Source organism: Oncorhynchus clarkii, chromosome 22, assembly GCF_045791955.1.
Source record: "Oncorhynchus clarkii lewisi isolate Uvic-CL-2024 chromosome 22, UVic_Ocla_1.0, whole genome shotgun sequence".
NCBI classification, from domain to species: Eukaryota; Metazoa; Chordata; class Actinopteri; order Salmoniformes; family Salmonidae; genus Oncorhynchus; species Oncorhynchus clarkii.
In genome coordinates this window covers 45,205,864-45,227,386 of record NC_092168.1, presented here as the reverse complement: position 1 = coordinate 45,227,386, position 21,523 = coordinate 45,205,864, and the positions used below count along the sequence as shown (strand labels likewise).

General features: G+C 40.3%; 1 protein-coding gene across 2 annotated transcripts; it reads right to left on the bottom strand.

The window, feature by feature from the left end:
- Positions 1 to 1,528: 1,528 nt before the first annotated feature.
- On the bottom strand, positions 1,529 to 16,754 carry LOC139380971 (endoplasmic reticulum junction formation protein lunapark-A-like). 2 transcript variants are annotated; one of them, XM_071124176.1, is made up of 13 exons: positions 16,667 to 16,754; positions 15,669 to 15,769; positions 10,241 to 10,282; positions 9,510 to 9,697; positions 9,359 to 9,417; positions 9,219 to 9,259; positions 7,766 to 7,846; positions 7,437 to 7,488; positions 7,056 to 7,304; positions 5,922 to 6,012; positions 5,678 to 5,748; positions 5,216 to 5,368; positions 1,529 to 5,060 (listed from the first exon to the last, which is right to left on the bottom strand). In XM_071124176.1, exons 2-13 carry the CDS (start codon positions 15,693 to 15,695, stop codon positions 4,918 to 4,920), a joined length of 1,197 nt encoding a protein of 398 aa, XP_070980277.1. In that variant the 5' UTR covers positions 15,696 to 15,769; positions 16,667 to 16,754; the 3' UTR covers positions 1,529 to 4,917. The 2 variants fall into 2 exon arrangements, with proteins under 2 accessions (XP_070980277.1, XP_070980276.1); XM_071124175.1 differs by having other exon boundaries at positions 1,529 to 5,087; positions 16,667 to 16,741.
- Positions 16,755 to 21,523: the final 4,769 nt, after the last annotated feature.

Sequence of the window (21,523 nt, the reverse complement as noted above, 5' to 3'; positions counted from 1 at the left end):
TGAGGGGGAAAAAAACATTTTAATCTATTTTATAATAAGCCTGTAATGTAACAAAGTGGATAAAAAGTCAAGGGGTCTCAATACTTTCTGAATGCACTGTAACTGTGCTGCTGGTAACAATTATGTTTTTTGGCCGACGTTAACACCGATCATATTCATTGGGTGTTGTGCTTTCTTATTTTGCACTCTGGCACATTCAGAAGAGAGTGTGCCATAAATCAGGCCCTAATCTATGGATTTCATTTCACATGACTGGGCAGGGGTGCAGCAATGGGTTGGCCTGGGAGGACATAAGCCCATCCACTTGGGAGCAAGGACCACCCACTGGGGAGCCAAGCTGTGCCAATCAGAATGGGTTTTTCAGCACAAAAGGGTTAATCACAAACAGAAATAATCCTCAGTTTCATCAGCTGGTCTCAGACGATCCAGCAGGTGAAGAAGCTAGATGTGGAAGTCCTGGGCTGGCATGGTTACTCGTGGCCTGCGGTTGTAAGGCCGTTTGGACATACTGCCAAATTCTCTAAAAATATGTTGGAGGCAGTTTATGGTAGAAAAAAGTGAATACAATTCTGGCAATTGCACATTCCCTCAACTTGAGACATCTCTGCATTGTGTTGTGTGTCAAAACTGCACATTTTAAAGTGGCCTTTTGTCCCAAGTACAAGGTGTACCTGTGTAATGATCATGCTGTTTAATCGGATTCTTGATATGCCACACCCGTCAGCTGGATGGATTATCTTGGCAAAAGAGAAATGCTCACTAATAGGGATGGAAACATGTGTGCGTATGACACAGTTCTGGGATCTTTTTTTTCCCCTCCCTCGTGAAACAGGACCAACACTAGACATGTGGCGTTTCTATTTTATTCAGTTTATATAGTGAAAAAAAAAGAGGTTCAAACACTGTTCTATCGATGACCTATTGCTCCTGTCAGAGGTCAAGCAGCTTGTGGTGGAATCAGGCGTTACTGTGTGTCACATTGATGCATTACTAAACACGGAAGGTCACGTCTCTGTTAACGTACATGATCAAAACCCAAAGAAAAAAAGTGTGATGTTGACCCCCACCAACAGTTGGCGCTGGGGGGGGTCATGAAAAGGCAGTGGGCAACTTCGTTGCAGTGATGACTCAAGCCATCAAGAATGGCTGGGGTTGTCAACACCACTCTTACGCTGTCTGAAATGACCAACGAGCTAAAATAAGCTTCCTAATGAACATTGACTGTTTTAACGTTCTTCTGAAAGTCCAATGGTGACAGGTGAATTGGAACAGGGGCAAGGTGGTTGACAAACCAGCAAACTAACAGCTCATAATAGCTCATTTCAACAAAATGGAGACTATGGTTTTACCTGTTTTGGTCTAAGATGTAGTGACATGCAATACACATTTCTACAGATTCATTAATGAAATTCTCCCCACTTCAAGATCTTACATGTGTAAGTGACAGTAAGAGCAATCACTCAACCTTTAAGAACCATACGAATCAATAGAAGCATAAACAAAATGTCCTAATCAAAAACTCCACCAGTTAAACATTGTTTTGAACCTTTAATCAAAATCAAGGTCAAATTATGAAATTAGCATTTTCACAAGCACTTTAAGACACTTGGGTGCAGAGTACATCTGTTTTCTCGTTTTAAGCAATGCATAGATAAGTAAGCACTCATTGTACCTTTAATATGCAAACATGTGGTTAACTCCATATTGTGCTTGGAAAACCTGTTCAATACTGGTATACAATGACAATGTGGAGAATTACTTTGAAAAATCGACCGCCCTGGTTCGATTCCAGGCTGTATCACAACTGTCCGTGATTAGGAGTCCCATAGGGCATCGCGCAATTGGACCAGCGTCGTCAGGTTAGGGTTTGCCCGGGGTAGGCCGTCATTGTAAATAAGAATTTGTTCTTAACCGACTTGCCAAGTTAAATAAAATGATTCTGACAAAACTTGAGCACACTAACCATTACATTTTAAAACAATACACAGCTCCAACATGTATTCACATGTTGAAAACATATTCTATTCAACTTTTAAAATCCTATGTAGGTATAAGTAGTATCCTGGTTCGGGAGCTTTACCGATGTAATGTCTGCGTAGGATCTAGAATCACCACATTTCACTAGGATTTGATTCCTGAAAAGTATATCTGACAAGAGGACACCATTTGTAGCCAGGTTCTTGCCCATAATTAGGATCCTTGCCAGATCTTAAGGACAGTGCAGAAGCTTGCCGTTTTCTCAGGAACATTTATAAAAACAGGGACATCCAGCACACCATTTGAATTCTCGGGGGGGGGGGGGGGGGGGGCCTGGTTCTACCCTTTAGCTGCGGGAAGCAGGCTGCTTGGTCTCAAATGAAAATTATCTTTATCCCCAGTTTTTACAAGGCAGCCAGTGATTCTCCCTTTGGCTCGCCATGATCGACATAAAAGTTACTCAAATAAATACTTGCTCTACAACTGTCGTTTCTGTACCTTGAAGTTTGAACTGACTGAGCAAAGACACACCCGTAGCAGCATTGTCTGCATCAGCGGGAGATAGGGTTGGTATTAGAGGTCGGCCGACTAATTAGGGCCGATTTTAAGTTTTCACAATCGGTATTTTTGGATGCCCATTACATTGCACTCCACAAGGAGACTGCGTGGCAGGCTGACCACTTGTTACGCAAGTGCAGCAAGGAGCCAAGGTAAGTTGCTAGCTAGAATTAAACTCAAGCAATCTTAACAAATCACTAGTTAACTACACATGGTTGATGATATTACTAGGTTAACTAGCTTGTCCTGCGTTGCATATAATCAATGCACTGCCTGATAATTTATCATCGAATCACAGCCTACTTTGCCAAATGGGTGATGATTTAACAAGCGCATTCGCAAAAAAAGTTGAAAAACAGTTGCACCAGTGTACTTAACAATAATCATCAATGCCTTTCTTAAAATCAAAGTATATATTTTTAAACCTGCATATTTAGTTAATATTGCCTGCTAACGTGAATTTCTTTTAACTAGGGAAATTGTGTCACTTCTCTTACGTTCTGTGCAAGCAGAGTCAGGGTATATGCAGCAGTTTGGGCCACCTGGCTCGTTGCGAACTGTGTGAAGACCATTTCTTTCTAACAAAAACCGTAATTCATTTGCGAGAATTTTACATAAGTATGACATACCATTGAAGGTTGTGCAATGTAACAGCAATATTTAGACTTAAGGATGCCCCCCGTTAAATACAGAACTGTTCCGTATCTCACCGAAATAATAAATGTTTGGTTTTCGAAATGATAGTTTCCGGATTTGACCATGTTAATGACCTAAGGCGCATATTTCTGTGTGTTTATTATAATTAAGTCTGATTTGATCGAGCAGGCTCATAAGCATTCATTCAAACAGCACTTTCCTGCGTTTGCCAGCTGTGCTTCAAGCATTGCGCTCTTTATGACTTCAAGCCTAACTCCTGAGATTAGGCTAGCAATTCTATAGTGCCTATAAGAACATCCAATATTCAAAGGTATATGAAATACAAATGGTATAGAGAGAAAGTCATCATTCCTATAATAACTACAACCTAAAACTTCTTAAGTGGGAATACTGAAGAACTGGGAATAATAAACCATCAGCTTTCATATGTTCATGTTCTGAGCAAGAAACTTAAACATGAGCTTTTTTTTTACATGGCACATATTGCACTTTCACTTTCTCCTCCAACACTGTTTTGGCATTATTTGAACATGTTTCATTATTTGAGACTAAATTGATTATATAAAATTAAAATAGGTGTTCATTCAGTATTGGTGTAATTGTCATTATTACAAATAGATTTATAAAACTGATTAATCGGTATCAGCTTTTTTTTTGTTCTCCAATAAATCGGCGTTAAAATCATAAATCGGTCGACCTCTAGTTGGTATAGCTGCTGAGGAGAACATCAAAACACAACTCAGTCACATTATGAAACTGGAAAATTCATAATGCTAAGCAAACACATGCAGCTTACTGAAATTGACTGTCTTTATTTATTTCAAAGTATAAACGCACAACGCACTCGGATGCAGAGTAGAGCAGAACATCTTTCTCCTATTAAGCAATACATATGTAACTAAGCACTCCTGATAGTACCATTACTGTGTAAACATGTGGTTAGCCACATGGTGCTTGAAGTATCCAAAAACCTATTCAATACTGATCAAAAGGCACTGTATCCCAATACTGTAGTATCTATAAATATCATCACCTATAAATATACAGATTTCATAGAACACCGGACAGGATATTTTTTTGCATTTCTGTAAACATGGCCAGACATTCTCAACAAACAAAAAAAACTAACAAAAATAGTGACAATGCAGCAAATAACTCACGCAAAACAAACGGAAGAAAACGTCATTCTACAAACCAACTGCTTAGCTACATTTGGCCTCTGCATTATTATTATTATTAAGTAGTACTAGCATGTTTACCTGTCTGTAGACAACATGGACAGACATCGTCACACAAAACAGACAATATAGTCATGTGGCAAATTGCTTATCCGCTTAATATTTAAAACACTAAAAAGGAAAAAAAAATAATATATATATAAACATTCTACAGCTGTGCATCAACACCAAACGCTTAGCTAGCAGACCTACTCTTTGCTTCATGGATGGAAGTGCTGGAATAGTGAATGAAAGTATTGACATCGCGTCAAATCCCAAGAGTATTGCCTGTCCATTATCCCCTACCATCAGGATTCAGTTTATATGCTATCACTATAACAGACAGGGAAAAAAAATGGTATTTATTTAAGTTCATACCAAACCCTTAGCCTGTCATTCTACGATTCTTACTCACAGCATTGATGTTATTAAGTTATCTTTTAAAAACTAAGAAAAATAACTAAAAAAAGAATATAGCTCCAGCCTAAAATGATGTTGAAACAACATTCTATTGAACCTCCATATCGGACATATCTAGTTCTCCATCGGACTTCTCTGGGGTGGCTCGCAGACAGCCTGGGGTTTCTGATCCTTTTGTTTCAGGGGCACTCTCTGTTGGAGTAACTGTCAACTCCTGGATCTCCTCTACAGCTGGGGGAGAAGGCCATTTCTCCTCAACTGAACATTGACAGGATCAATATATCATCATGTTTAACAGGCATTCAAGTAAGCAAGCAATTAGGACAATGTGATTCTTCCACTGCTTGTTGACAAAAACAAAACAACTTGGGTTAGCAGAGACATACCTGCAGCAACGGGGCTCTCATCGGCTTCAGGTGGTGTTGCGACGGGTGCGTCGGTGAGGATCTTCGTCTCGGCACTGATCTCAGGGAGTCGGGGGGCTTGGGGTCTGGCCTTTCTCGCAGGGTTCAGGAAACAACAATATGCACATCTAAAGGCTGAAACGAGACAAAACCACTATGGTCGAAGTGCACTGTCAACTGTATGATTGGCATTTATTTCCATGTAAAACAGATTAATGTGAAGATAAAAACCAATGATATTCCCCAAAAAAATAATTGCATCATAAATGCATCAGATCAATGGGTTGCCCTTATTTGTATATTCAATCTAGATGCTTTCAGAAGCCAGTAGTGGCAGAGGCTTTTAAGAGCCTGAGGATACACAGTGCTGCCAAATGCTAGAGGGCAAATTAAGGGCATAGTGTTTGATGGAGAGTGACAGATATATGTTTCTCAAAATCTTACCAATATATTCAAATTCCTCTTTTAATGCCATGCCGTTATGGGTGAGACACTGCTGACATATGAGGGCATATCTGGGAGGGAGAAAATAATACATGCAATGAAATCAGAAGATTATTTTTTGCTGAGGATTGAAAAATGATCATAACAGCAATACATTGCCAGTGTTAAAAACGATAGACGCTGACATCTGTCCAAATCACACATCTTTAGGTGACAAGACAACACCGCCAAGAAGCTGCTCTACCTATTCTGAGGGCCATCGCCGACAAGGTACTCAATAACCCTGTCCATGGCGCCGCGATCCCTGGGGAGGACAGGTCTGGCCAGGGGAGGGCCTGGGGGGGGGGGGGGGTGCAAAAAACACATGAACATTAGCTGCACATACAGGTCTCGAATACTGATCACACTGAGGCCCAGAAGCTTCATAAAAAAACAGCAAGACCCAAATCTACAGTTTGCTGCAGAGGTCCACTATAACATGTTTGACACATTTTAATAATGACTTGGAAATGGATCTCACTTGCACAGCACGTATACAAGAATCCCTGCTGCGTTACTGAGCGGTATTTAATATACACTAACCAATCGTTTCCTACTGCTTATTCATATACCAACATGTGGAAACTGTAGTGACTATCAAAATGTATTTTTTTTACAAAAGCGCATGATAGTATCAAGCTATATGAAACATTTGCAAGGTATGCCCATGACAAATGTTTCCTGGCATTAGAAAGGCATTTATTAAGTTTCCAGTACCAATGCCAAAGAACAGATGCAGGCCTTCCCTGATTAATCATGGTTCAAGTTATCCTGGTTGTTGTATACCTCACATGGTAATTACACCATGTTGCTTTCTCTGGGAGAATGTCTAACCGTTTGCAATTCTTATGGATGTGTCCAAGGCCAGACTATTGACATAAGAGTAAACATACACTACTCACTGACAGTATAAGCGTCATATTTTTAACAGTCTTGGTCAAAGGTTGTATGGTGAGAAATCTTGGTGGGAAGAAAAAAAAAAAAAAATCCACCAAATTCACTAACTTCTATTTCAAAATTCACATTGATCGACTTAGGCCAGACTATTGACATAATGTAGTTGCCTGGGTATCTTCTCTGGAGCAAACTTTACCGTCAGTTTGTTTTAAGGCACCCCCTACCATAATGGATTCAAATACTACTCTCAATTGGCCAGAACTACCACCTGTAAAACAAACTATAATTCCTGTAAAAAATATTTAGTAAAATTAAAATGTATAGAAAAGTCCCATCCCTGAAGGACTATGAGAAAAGGATGGTTGTAAAAAAATAAGTATACATTTTTTAATCACCTTAAGTCGAGCACATTATGATATGGTCCCCGTGTGCAGCCACTCACCCACTCCTGGAACAAGTGTGCCAGGGGTCATGGGCCTCTTCGTCAAGCTCTGCTGAGCAGCCTCAGACAGGATCCTCTCTGGGGGTCCTCCAGGAGCAGAGTGGAGGGGTGGCCCTGCATGGGTGGCCCCTGGGGCCAGAAGAAGACTGGCTGCGGCAGGAGTCACCGCCACCGGGGGACGAGGAGGACGGGCTGCGGCAGGAGTCAACGCCACCGGGGGACGAGGAGTGACATGACGCTGACGGAGTTCTAGAGGAGGACACCATGCAGGGATGTTCACCAACGGTAAGCCATGCAAGCACATGAAAGGCCTTAAATAAATAAAAATGTAAAGGTACCTAGGCAACTACATTACCCTGGTGAGGTTTTGGAATACATTACCCTGGTGAGGTTTTGGAGTCATAGGCATTTCATTTGGAAGGGATTCTGGCACCTTCAAATTGAAAACAAGCTTAAGACAGATGTACTTTCAAGGTTAATTCACAGACTTAGTGGGCTCATAGGCAGATGTAATTGGGGCGGCAGGGTAGCCGAGTGAATAGTAACCGAAAGGTTGCAAGATCACATCCCCGAGCTGACAAGGTAAAAATCTGTTGTTCTGCCCCTGAACAAGGCAGTTAATCCACTGTTCCTAGGCCATCAATGAAAATAAGAATTTGTTCTTAACTGACTTGCCTAGTTAAATATAAGTTAAAATAAAAAATTCTCACCTTTGCTTTTGAGTCAGGATCAAATCTCTCCAGAATCATTTTTGCAGTTTTATAGGTTTCAGTTTCCATCACCTCTAACAGCTGTTGGACAAGAGCAGTTCATATTTTTAAATGTTAAGGAATTGAAAAGGACACATTGAAAGTGAGGTTGATTCAGTACGAGTCATTTCATCAGTCAAGTGCCATAGTGTTGTTCTTCCAGAAAACCCTGTTGAGTATGCAGGTTTCTGTTCTAATAGCTTATGTTTGATCGATCTGTTAATTGACTAATGATGTTGATATGACACGTCACCATTCCACACAATTAATTCTGTTAAAATCCAATGACCGTAATGAGACAATGATAACCAATGTCGTATCTTTCACATTGTAATTAATCAAATAAAAAAAAATAGCAAGTGAACAAGCAATTCATTAAGTGACTGGAATAATTAACTGCTTTAACGGGGGGGGGGGGGGGGGCTCCTACGACTGCATATACTTTCTTGCATCTCTACAGATGATCAGATCTTTACAATACATGGGGAAAAAAAAGTCTTCAACACCACATCAATATGATACAACTACTCAATAAAACTGCACAGAAACAGAATTGTGAACTCCTATGGTTGGCGTTTGAAGTCAAGACTGATATTCTCAACTAGATGTTTCTTATCTGGTCTAATGAAACACTATAAAGACCAGCTACTGACAAAAAGTCAACTGACAGCCAGACCCACATTCTACCATCAATGAGATATTAAAAGGTTTTCAGAATAAAAGTGGTTGTAGTAGGTCTACACATCATTCAATTAGTTGTTTTTGTAGAAACTTCATTTAAAAAGGGAAATACCAAATAGCTTATTGTTCAGACATAATGAGAATAATAATTACATGCACTACTTCGATAATGGAGTGTGAAAATCCATCAGCCATAATTATTGAACGTTAGTAGACATGACAAGCAATTACTCAGATTTATTTCCTTCTAGCACTAAACGCTATTAGTTTAAGAGACGTTAGCAGAGTGCTTTACCAAGTGAAGTCTTTAGGCCAATTAACAGCTGTCTGCATAGATGTTTAGATGATTTATTAGGAGTAGCAATTATCTAAGCAAAGTGCTGTAAAAGCTCGATAACAGCAGAACAGGGCATGAAGACTCCTCCATATCGTCGGTACGGCACCTTGTAAAAGTGTTCATCTCGAGGTGGTAAATGTCTCAAAATGGCAGATTAAATCCACTTACAAATTAGTTACGGGGTGTAAAGAAGTACAAGGATAGTATATAAAGTGCTGACATCTCAGCTCTTTCATTTGACCCCTTCATGAATGATTAGGGGATCCACATTATGTTCACCCTTATCCAGGTATGAGGGGGCAGCTATTCCAGATTCTAACGGCTATGAAAGATTCTAATATCAGTCCAGTCGATGTTCACCCAATCAAAAGACATCCACAGAAAAAGTTAACTTACAATTTTTCGTTTTTGTGATTTGAGATGGTCCAATTTTTCATCTAAAAAAAACAAAACCACAAAAAAAAAACATTTTACTGATTACACCAAATGAAAGCAGCATGTCATGAGGCAGACTAAAGGCAGGCTAAAGCACATACTGTTTTTTTCCGTTCTTCTGTTAAAAAGAGCAATCAGCCCCTTTCGAAGGAGCCATACACTGCGGAATGAACAATTAGAACAGACAGGTAAGCAACAAAATGCAAATAGACATAGCAATCTCTCTCTCTCTCTCTCTATATAGATACTTACAATAGTGGAAATATCACATACGGAAGGGCCAATATGACCTTCCCAATCATCTGTTCAGGGAGGTACCAGAGATACACAATTATGCTGGCCATCAGGTAGAGAAGAGATGAGTACAGCAGTAGTCTCCATAGCCATTGCTTCAACTGTCTTTGATACAGTTCTCTACATTCCTCACCAGCCTGTATATCCTGTAAATAAAACATTTTCCATGACTTAAAAACTTCCTCTCTATAATGACAAAAGAAGTTTCATATTCCACAATTTTCTTACTAATAATGTAACTAAGTTAACCCTATAGATATGTAATAGTACTGTTCCTTGTGTATAATGAATAAACAACCAGCAAAGACCACACATCAATTCAACAGCCGTGTTCAATCCCAGACACATCATATGACTTCTCCATGCCTCCCTCTGGTAATCTTGACAAAAGCCTATTTACTCAATGTCCGGGTGCATTACCAATTTATCTATCCTTTTTTTGTTAAGAGGGATTAGCCACACCCCAAAAATATCAGTTGGTGGACAGTGTAGTGACCCATCTTCCGCTGGTGCTAGGAAACATGCATCCGTCACTCTGCTGGACATCGCCTAGAGTGACCTCAAGCTCGAGATGGGCTGTATAGTGTAACAAGGTCAATCTCTAGAGCGACATCCCCCAAAAAATAGTCCTGATCAACACCATCTTGACACAAACCCCAACCCCCCCACCCCCCCAAAAAAACACATACCTTATCAATTCCTTCCAAAACTTCTACAGTGGATGGCTTTGTCTGTCAAGAGAACAAGTTAAAAGTATCAGAGAAGGAAGACTTGCTTTGAGTTCAGTAAGCTGGGTACTATCAATAGGACTAGGACTAGCAGAGCACAGGACTATTCTCTGGAATTTAGAGGGTTGCTGCAAACATCTGCCACCCGTGACAAATATATATAACACAGTGCTTTCAAAAATTATTCATACCCCTTGACTTATCCCACATTTTGTTGTGTTACAGCCTGAATCCAAAATGGATTAAATATCCCCCCCCCCAACCCCATAATGACAGAGTGTAAACACGTTTAGAAATGTTTTGCTAATTTATTGAAAATTAAATATAGAACTTTAAAATGGACATACGTATTCACACCCCTGAGTCAATACAAGAAGAATCACTTTTGGTAGGGATTACAGCTATGAGTGAGACATTTCAGCTTGTAATTGAATTAATACAAATCTCAAAACAATTCCAATTTGACATTATACGGTATTGTGTGTAGGCCAGTAAAAAAAAAAAAAAAAAAACTCCCCCCCCCCAATCAACACACAATACACCATAATGACAAAGCAAAAAGAGTAAGACATTTTTGCAAATGTATAAAAAAAAAAAATTAAAGTGTTCAGACCCTTTACTCAGTACTTTGTTGAAGCAGTTGCAATCTACCGCAGAGATTGCTTGCAAAGTTCTGTCATACTTTCCAGGTCTATGCCCAAACAAGTCGAGCGTCTAATTAAACAAATTATTCTCTCCAGAAATAAGTCTCACTGTTGCCGCCTGTTATAGACCCCATCAGCTCCCAGCTGAGCCCTGGACAACATATGTGAATTGATTGCCCCCCATCCATCTTCAGAGTTTGTTCTGTTAGGTGACCTAAACTGGGATATGCTTCACACCCCAGCAGTCCTACAATCTAAGCTAGATGCCCTCAATCTCACAAATGATCAAGGAAACCACCAGTTACAATGCTAAATCTGTAAACATGGGCACCCTCCGATATTATCCTGACCAACTTGCCCTCCAAATATACCTCTGCTGTTTTCAATCAGGATCTCAGCGGTTACCGCCTCATTGCCTGCATCCGCTATGGGTTCGCGGTCAAACGACCACCCCGCATCACTGTCAAACGCTCCCTAAAACACTTCTGCGGGCAGGCCTTTCTAAACGACCTGGCCCAGGTATCCTGGAAGGATATTGACCTCATCCCGTCAGTCGAGGATGCCTGATCGTTCTTTAAAAGTAATTTCCTCACCATCTTAAATAAGCATGCCCCTTGCAAAAAAATGTAGAACTAAGAACAGATATAGCCCTTGGATCACTCCAGAACTGACTGCCCTTGACCAGCACAAAAATATCCTGTGGCGGACTGCAATAGCATCGAATAGTCCCCATGATATGCAACTGTTCCCCGTGATATGCAACTGGAACCAATACAGTCAGTCAGGAAAGCAAAGGCTAGCTTTTTCAAACAGAAATTTGCATCTTGTAGCTCTAACTCCAAAAAGTTCTGGGACACTGAAATCCATGGAGAACAAGAGCACCTCCTCCCAGCTGCCCACTGCACTGAGGCTAGATGTCATGGATTTATCAGTGGTGACCATGTTAATTGAACATTTCAATGAGCATCTCTACAGCTGGCCATGCTTTCCTCCGGGCTACCCCAACCAACAGCTCTGCACCCCTTGCAGCTACTTGCCCGAGCCTCCCCAGCTTCTCCTTCACCCAAATCACAGATGACCTAGAACACGTGGACAACTACAAATACCAAGGTGTCTGGCTAGAATGTAAACTCTCCTTCCAGACTCATATCAAACATCTCCAATCAAAAATCAAATCTAGAATTGGCTTCCTATTTCACAAAAGCCTCCTTCACTCACGCTGCCAAACTTACCCTAGTAAAACTGACTATCCTACCGATCCTCGACTACGGAGATGTCATCTACAAAATAGCTTACAATACTCTACTCAGCAAATTGGATGCAGTTTATCACAGTGCCATCCGTTTGGTTACCAAAGCCCATTATACCACCCACCACTGTGACCTGTATGCTCTAGTCGGCTGGCTCTAACTACATATTCGTCGCCAGACCCACTGGCTCCAGGTCATCTATAAGTCTATGCAAGGTAAAGCTCTGCCTTCTCAGCTCACGATAACACCCACCCATAGCACGCGCTCCAGCGGGTATATCTCACTGGTCATCACCAAAGCCAACACCTCCTTTGGCCGCCTTTCCTTCCAGTTCTCTGCTGTGACTGGAACGAATTGCAATTTAAAAAAAAACTGAAATCTTACATTTCCCTCACTAACTTTAAACATCAGATAGCAGCTAACCGATCAATGCTGTACATAGTCCATCTGTAAATAGCCCACCCAATCTACCTACCTCTTCCCCATATTGTTTTTATTCACTTTGTTGCTCTTTTGCACACCAGTATCACTACTTACACACCATCGTCATCATCTATCACTCCTGTGTTAAATCTGCTAAATTATAATTACTTTGCTACTATGGCCTATTTATTGCCATACCTCCTCATGCCATTTGCACACACTGTATATAGACTTTTTTTCTATTGTGTTACTGACTGTACGCTTGTTTATTGCACGTGTAACTCTGTTGTTGTGTGTCCCACTGCTTTGCTTTATCTTGGCCAGGTGGCAATTGTAAATGAGAACTTGTTCTGAACTAGCTTACCTGGTTAAATAAAAGGCGGGGGAAAAAAAGCCTGGAGTCTTATTGGCTAGGATGATACAAGCTCGACACCTGTATTTGACGGAGTTTCTGCCATTCTTTTCTGCAGATCCTCTCAAGCTCTGTCAGGTTGGATGGGGAGCGTCGCTCCAGAGATGTTTGATCAGGTTCTGGGCTCTGGCTGGGCCACTCGAGTGCATTCGGAGACTTGTCCTGAAGCCACTCCTGCATTGTCTTGGCTGTGTGCATAGGGTTGTTTTCCTGTTGGAAGGTGAACCTTCGCCCCAGTCTGAGGTCCTGAGCGCTCTGGAGCAGGTTTTCATCAAAGATCTCTGTACTTTGCTCCGTTCATCTTTGAAAAACATCCCCACAGCATGATACAGCCACTACCATGCTTCACCGTAGGGATGGTGCCAGGTTTCCTCCAGACGTAACACTTGGCATTCAGGACAAAGAGTTATATCTAGGTTTCATCAGACCAGAGAATCTTGTTTCTCATGGTCTGAGAGTCCTTTAGGTGCATTTTTGCAAACTCCAAACAGGCTGGCATGTGCCTTTTACTGAGTGGCTGTCTGGGCACTACCACTACCATCCCTAAAGCCAACACCTAATTTGGCCGCCTTTCGTTCCAGTTCTCTGCTGCCTGTGACTGGAACGAATTGCAAAAAAAAATCGCTGAAGTTGGAGACTTTTATCTCCCTCACCAACTTCAAACATCTGCTATCTGAGCAGCTAACCGATCGCTGCAGCTGTACATAGTCTATTGGTAAATAGCCCACCCATTTTCACCTACCTCATCCCCATACTGTTTTTATTTATTTATTTTTCTGCTCTTTTGCACACCAATATCTCTACCTGTACATAACCATCTGATCATTTATCACTCCAGTGTTAATCTGCATAATTGTAATTATTTTCCTACCTTCTCATGCCTTTTGCACACAATGTATATATAGACTCCCCTTTTTTCTACTGTGTTATTGACTTGTTAATTGTTTACTCCATGTGTAACTCTGTGTTGTCTGTTCACACTGCTATGCCTTATCTTGGCCAGGTCGCAGTTGCAAATGAGAACTTGTTCTCAACTAGCCTACCTGGTTAAATAAAGGTGAAATAAAAAAATAAAAATAAAATCCTGATTGGTGGTGTGCTGCAGAGATGGGAGAACCTTCCAGAAGGACAACCATCTCCACAGAGGAACTCTGGAGCTCTGTCAGAGTGACCATAAGATTCTTGGTCACCTCCCTGATTGCTCAGTTTGGCCAGGTGGCTCTAGGAAGAGTCTTGGTGGTTCCAAATTTCTTCCGTTTAAGAATGATGGAGGCCACTGTTCTTGGGGACCTTCAACACTGCAGACATTTTTTTGTTACCTTTCCCTAGATACAATCGTGTTTCGGGGCTCTACGGACAATTCAGTCAACCTCATGGCTTGGTTTTTGCTCTGACATGCACTGTCAACTGTGGGACCTTAAACAGGTGTGCCATTTCCGAATCATGTCCAATCAATTAATCTATCACAGGTGGACTCCAATATAGTTGTAGCATCAATGGAAACAGGATGCACCTTAACTCAATTTCGAGTATCATAGTAAAAGGGTCTGAATACTTATGTAAATAAGGTATCTGTTTTTTGCAAACATTTCTAAAAACCTGTTTTCGCTTTGTCATTATGGGGTAGTGTATCGATGAAAAAAAAAAACGTTTTAGTTTTGTACTTCCCCGGAAAGGGGTCTGAATACTTTGCGAATGTGTGTGTATAAATAATTAAATACAACATGGAACCATTTCAAAGTCATAGTTCATAAGGAAATAAGTCAATTGAAATAAATGAGGCACTATTCTATGGAATTCACATGACTGGGAGTACAGAAACCCATCTGTTGATCACAGATTGCAGAAAACCAGTCAGCATCTGGTGTGACCACCATTTGCCTTATGCAGAGCGACATCTCCTTCACATAGAGTTGAGCAGGCCGTTGATTGTGGCCTGTGGAATGTTGTTCTTCAATAGCTTTGCGAAGTTGCTGGATATTGGCGGGAACTGGAACACGCTGTCAAATGCATTGATCCACAGCATCCCAAACATGCTCAATGGGTGCCATGTCTGGTGAGTATGCAGGCCATGGAAGAACTGGGTCATTTTCATCATCCAGGAATTGTGTTCAGGTCCTTGCGACATGGGGCAGTGCATTATCATGCTGAAACACAATGTGATGGCGGCAAATGAATGGCACCACAATGAGCCTCAGGATCTCGTCACGGTATCTCGGTGCATTCAAATTGCCATCCTTAAAATGCAGTTGTTCGTTGTCCATAGCTTATGCTTGCCCATACCTCCACCATGAGGCACTGTTCACAACAATTACATCAGCAAATTGCTCAACCACACAAACTCCATACACATGGTCTGCGGTTGTGAGGCCGGTTGGACATATTGCCAAATTCTCAAATTTAGAAATAAGCTATTTGTGCATTTGCACATTTTTAGGCATCTTTTATTTCAGCTCATGAACCAGCTCATTTATATTTTGCTCCATTTAAAAAACATGCCATTGTCCACACCCTAACTTTGCTAATGCTGCATAAATGTTTTTCTAGGGGAAACACTGGTGCATACAGTTTAGGTATGGGTGGCCCCAGGAATAAAACCCACCATGCTCTACCAACAACCATACAGGACCACTAAAATGAACAAGTTATGCAATACATACCCTAAACCGGGATATTAATACCCCCATATTGAGGTCCGAATAAAGTGGGTATTTTTACACCCCTCTGATTTGTCAAGTGCCTCAGTGGAAGATCTCTCCACCTGTTGACAAAAACGGTTGTTTTAATAACGCATACTGGGATGATCTATTAAAACAAAAGGATTACCAAACCATTCTTGTGCAAGGAAGTTAGTTATGATGACACTGCATGTTTGGGTACAACTACTGACACTAAATGAGTGTGGGACTCGAAGACCAAAATGGTAGCTACCGCAAAAGCATTATTGATTGACACATGACATAGCTACATTAGCTAGCTAAACCCAAAGTGGGTACCATGATGCATGTTTACCAATTGACCTGGCAAGGATTTAGCTATCAAAACGTGTGTAGTTTATGATATGAAAGGAGCAAGCAACAGTTTGATGCGTGTACACAAATCCACAGTTTAATAACACTTTGCTATTATGGACCGTCTAGGCTTGTTAGCTAACGCCAAGCCTCCAATAAGTTCAATTGCGTGTTGCTTAACGTTAATACTTGTTTAATATTATCATACAGACTAAATTGGTATTATGGTACCATTCACATTCTGCAAAGAAACAAGCAAATGCACACTGTGCCACTATCTACCAAACGTGTGCATGAAGTAGCTTATAGTTTTAGCTGGCTAGCAAACCAACTTAGTTATTTAACGAACTAGGGCTTATAACAGGAAGGCTAGAAACGTGTTCAACGTCAAGCGACTGTAAACTTGCAAACCAATTTCACAATTTTTGCAGAGAAAAAAAGGAGCAGCCTAACGACTAAATTTACCAACCAAACAGTTATCTGCCAAGTTGCATCGTGCTAGGCTAGACAGACAACTTTAGTCAACTTCCTGCATATTGATATTGAATCGCGTTTCGGATGAAGTGGCTGCAGTTCTAGCGTGAAGAAAACACAACAAATCTGCTAGCATTAGTGTTTACAACTCTTTTCTTTTTTTTGCAATTTACCTGGACAGTATTTTAGTCCGAAGATCCTCTCTCATACAGAAACAACATTTCCTCTATGTTGGTTATATTAGGAGGTGAAGAGGCGTGGCAACGAGTTACCACAGACACAAAGTCATATACCCCGATTATTTTTTACAATTTATTTTCTTAAAATATGACTTTAAACCAAACCTTAACCACATGGCTAACCTTATGCATAACACTAACCTTAAATGAAGACCAAAAATAAAAAGTTTAAATTATTTTTTTTACGAAACAGCAACCCGCTTTTTGACGTCAGACTTCGCACATACGTGGAGCGTTTGCCCCTCGGCTGCTTCAGGATGTTCTTCATTAATCTGAACCTGAAATGGATGGGTATTTTCATTTGATTTATTTTACTTTTATTTAACTAGCCAAGTCAGTTAACAACAAATTATTATTTACAATGACGGCCTACCAAAAGGCAAAAGGCCTCCTGCGAGGACGGGAGCTGGGATAAAAATATATATATATAATAATAATAATATAGGACAAAACACACAACACTACATAAAGAGAGACCGACAGTGGCTTGCGAAAGTATTCAACCCCCTTTGCATTTTTCATATTTTGTTGCTTTACAACCTGGAATTAAAATATATTTTTGGGGGGGTTGTAATCATTTGATTTACACCACATGCCAACCACTTTGAAGATGCAAAATATTTTCCATTGTGAAACAGACAACAAATAAGACAAAAAAACGGAAAACTTGAGCGTGCACAACTATTCACCCCCCCCCCCCCAAAGTCAATACTTTACAATTACAGCTGCAAAAGTCTCAGTCTCTTGGGGTATGGCTCTATAAGCTTGGCATATCTAGCCACTGGGAGTTGTGCCCATTCTTCAAGGCAAAACTGCTCCAGCTCCTTCAAGTTGAATGGGTTCCGCTGGTGTACAGCAATTTTTAAGCCATACCACAGATTCTCAATTGGATTGAGGTCTGGGCTTTGACTAGGCCATTCAAAGACATTTAAATGTTTCTCCTTAAATCACTTTAGTATGCTGAGGGTCATTGTCCTGCTGGAAGGTGAACCTCCATCCCAGTCTCAAATCTCTGATTGACTGAAACAGGTTTTCCTCAAGAATTTCCCTGTATTTATCTTCATCCATCATTCCTTCAATTCTGAACAGTTTCCCAGGCCCTGCCGATGAAAAACACCCCCACAGCATGATGATGCCACTACCATGCTTCACTGTGGGGATGGTGTTCTCAGTGTTATGAGAGGTGTTGGGTTTGCGCCAGACATAGCATTTTCCTTAATGGCCAAAAAGCTCAATTTTAGTCTCATCTGACCAGAGTACCTTCTTCCATATGTTTGGGGAGTCTCCCCCATACATCTTTCCATTTTTTAATAATGGATTGAATGGGGCTCCGTGGGATGTTCAAAGTTTCTGATATTTTTTTATAGCCCAACCCTGATCTGTACTTCACCACAACTCTGTCCCTGACCTGTTTGGAGAGCTCCTTGGTCTTCATGGTGCCGCTTGCTTGGTGATGCCCCTTGCTTAGTGGTGTTGCAGATTCTGGGGCCTTTCAGAACAGGTGTATATATTCTGGGAATATGTGACAGATCATGTGACTTAGATTGCACATAGGTGGACTTTATTTAAGTCATTCTGTGACTTCTGAAGGTAATTGGTTGCACTAGATCTTATTTAGGGGCTTCATAGCAAAGGGGGTGAATACATATTCACCCACCACTTTTCCGTTTATAGAAGAAAAAAAAATTAAGTAATTTTTTAAATTTCACTTCACCAATTTGGACTATTTTGTGTATGTCCATTACATCAAATCCAAATAAAAGTCCATTTAAATTACAGGTTGTAATGCAACAAAATAGAAAAAAACTTTTGCAAGGCACTCTAAGACAACATAGCATGGCAGCAGCAAAACATTGTAGCAGCACAACATGGTAGCGGCACAAAACATGGTGCAAACATTATTGGGCACAGAAAACAGCACAGAGGCAAGAAGGTAGAGACAACAATACTTCACGCGAAGCAGCCACAACTGTCAGTAAGAGTGTCCATGATTGAGTCTTTGGATGAAGAGATAAAACTGTCCAGTTTGAGTGTTTGTTGCAGCTCGTTTCAGTCACTAGCTGCAGCGAACTGAGAAGACGAGAGACCCAGGGATGTGTGTGCTTTGGGGACCTTTAACAGAATGTGACTGGCAGAACGGGTGTTGTATGTGGAGGATGAGGGCTGCAGTAAATCTCTGATAGGCCTCACTCCCCCCCTAAGAGGGTTTTATAAATAAGCATCAACCAGTGGGTATTGTGACGTGTATACAGAGATGACCAGTTTACGGAGGAGTATAGAGGGCAGTGATGTGTCCTATAAGGAGCATTGGTGGCAAATCTGATGGAATGACTGACAGTTTTGACTTTATTTGAGACTGAGGTTTGACTTTATTTGAGACTGAGTTTTGACTTTATTTGAGACTGAGTTTTGACTTTATTTGAGACTGAGTTTTGACTTTATTTGAGACTGAGGTTTGACTTTATTTGAGACTGAGGTTTGACTTTATTTGAGACTGAGTTTTGACTTTATTTGAGACTGAGGTTTGACTTTATTTGAGACTGAGTTTTGACTTTATTTGAGACTGAGTTTTGACTTTATTTGAGACTGAGTTTTGACTTTATTTGAGACTGAGTTTTGACTTTATTTGAGACTGAGTTTTGACTTTATTTGAGACTGAGTTTTGACTTTATTTGAGACTGAGTTTTGACTTTATTTGAGACTGAGTTTTGACTTTATTTTAATTTCCCATATTGGTAGCCTAAATAATTAACATCTATCTGCAAGAGTCGTGCAGACCTATTGTTTATTCAATTCCATTTTAAAGTGGCCACTGACCATGAAAATCTAAACAATTTGTATTTGTTCTATGCGCTGAATACAACAGGTGTAGACGTTACCGTGATATGCTTACTTATGAGCCCTTTCCCAACAATGCAGAGTTTAAAAGTATGTCAAATTTGCACAAAAAAAATAGGAAATAGTAACAACAGAATAACGAGACAATTAATTTATTTGTACCTTTATTTAACTAGGCAAGTCAGGTAAGAACAAACTCTTATTTACAATGACACATACCCCGGCCAAACCCGGACAACGCTGGGCCGCCCTATGGGACTCCCAATCACAGCCGGTTGTGATACAGCCTGGCATCAAACCTGGGTCTGTGGTGCCTTAGACCACTGCGCCAGTCGGGAGCCCCAGTACTGAGTCAATGTGCAGGGGTACGAGGTACGAGGTAATACAGTATGTACATGTGGGTAGGGGTAAAAGTGAAGAGGCATTCAGGATAGATAAACAGAGTAGAAGAGTGTGAAAGGGTGTCTATGTGTGAGTGTGTGGTGTCAATATGCATGTGTGTGTGTTTTGTGTGTGTGTGAGCGTATGTAGTCATTTGTAGTCTGTGTATGTGTATGTTGTATTGTCAGTGTAGTATATGTGAATAGAGCCCACACGGTAAAAAATGTGTTGTTTCAACTTATTTTCTCCAGTGATCTAGTTGCGTGGCCCTTTTCAAGCTCAGAGTACTTTGCATTTCATGTTATCCTTGCTTTTTAAAAAATGTATTTTGACTAACAATTAACGGTTAATTTGATGTTTGTTAATTTGATATTACTTTAATCAACTTAAACCTTTATGTTAACAATAAATGTGGATTTCTAATAACTAAAGCTACACTATTGTTGACAAATAAGAGAGTAAAGTCCACTGCTTCATTTCAGTGCAACTTACTATTCTCATTTGAATAAACTTAAACCTGTATTACGTCAACAATAAATGTTGAATTAAATGTTGAATTATCAAAGCTTTTTGTCGAATTAATTTCACATTTTGTTAAGTCAACTTTCAATTGAGTTATTGTAACAAGTAATACAGTTATCATAACTATATTTCAAGTTTACATAACAAAATGGTCTATGCAAGGATTACGTGACATGTTAAGTGCTCTGAACTTGAAAAAGGCCACGCGACTAGATGACTGGAAATAACAAGTTGAAACAACATTAAAGCTAGAAGTTATCTGAACTAAAGCCAGTGACTTAATTTATAAAATAGAGGGGTGGCAGGGTAGCCTAGTGGTTAGAGAGTTGGACTCGTAACTGAAAGCTTGCCAGTTCAAATCCCCGAGCTGACAATGTACAAATCTGTCATTCTGCCCATGAACAGGCAGTTAACCCAAAGAGTTAACCTTGTTCAATCAACATGCACTTAAGTCAAGCCTACTTCATATTGAGTTATTGTAACACAGAGTTCTCAACCTGTTTTTTGTCGGTGATGCTATACCGTGGCTACGAGCAAGTCAAGCAGGCCACACATAAATATCTATACTATTAATCACATAACAGACAAGCTTGTTGAGAACCACTGTTCTAACTCAACAACATGTAAACTTAATTTAACCCATTGTGTACAGTTGAACAAAGTTCAGATTTATTAAGACGGTGTGTTTTTTGTTTTACTCGCAGTAGTTGAGTTAATTCCTCGGACAGCGATGCTGTTATTTGCCTTCATTTTACAAATCTCAGTTTTGGGAAGACTTAAGTTACCCTATTGTGACTTTCAGTCTACAAACTACAATCGTCTTTTGTTAGAGACCATTGATTTGCTATCATCTCTTCCCATTAACTACAGTGCATTCTGAAAATGTTTACAGCATGTTAGAATTTTTTTTTCACACTCAACACCAACTTGTCTTAGAAACCATTCTGACTGTTGTCTTTGCTCAGTGCTTGAATTTTTATTTAGTGTGCCATAAAACCATGTTTCAATGGTGCCATTTACAAATGGGGGAATTGTTTGACAAATCGTTTA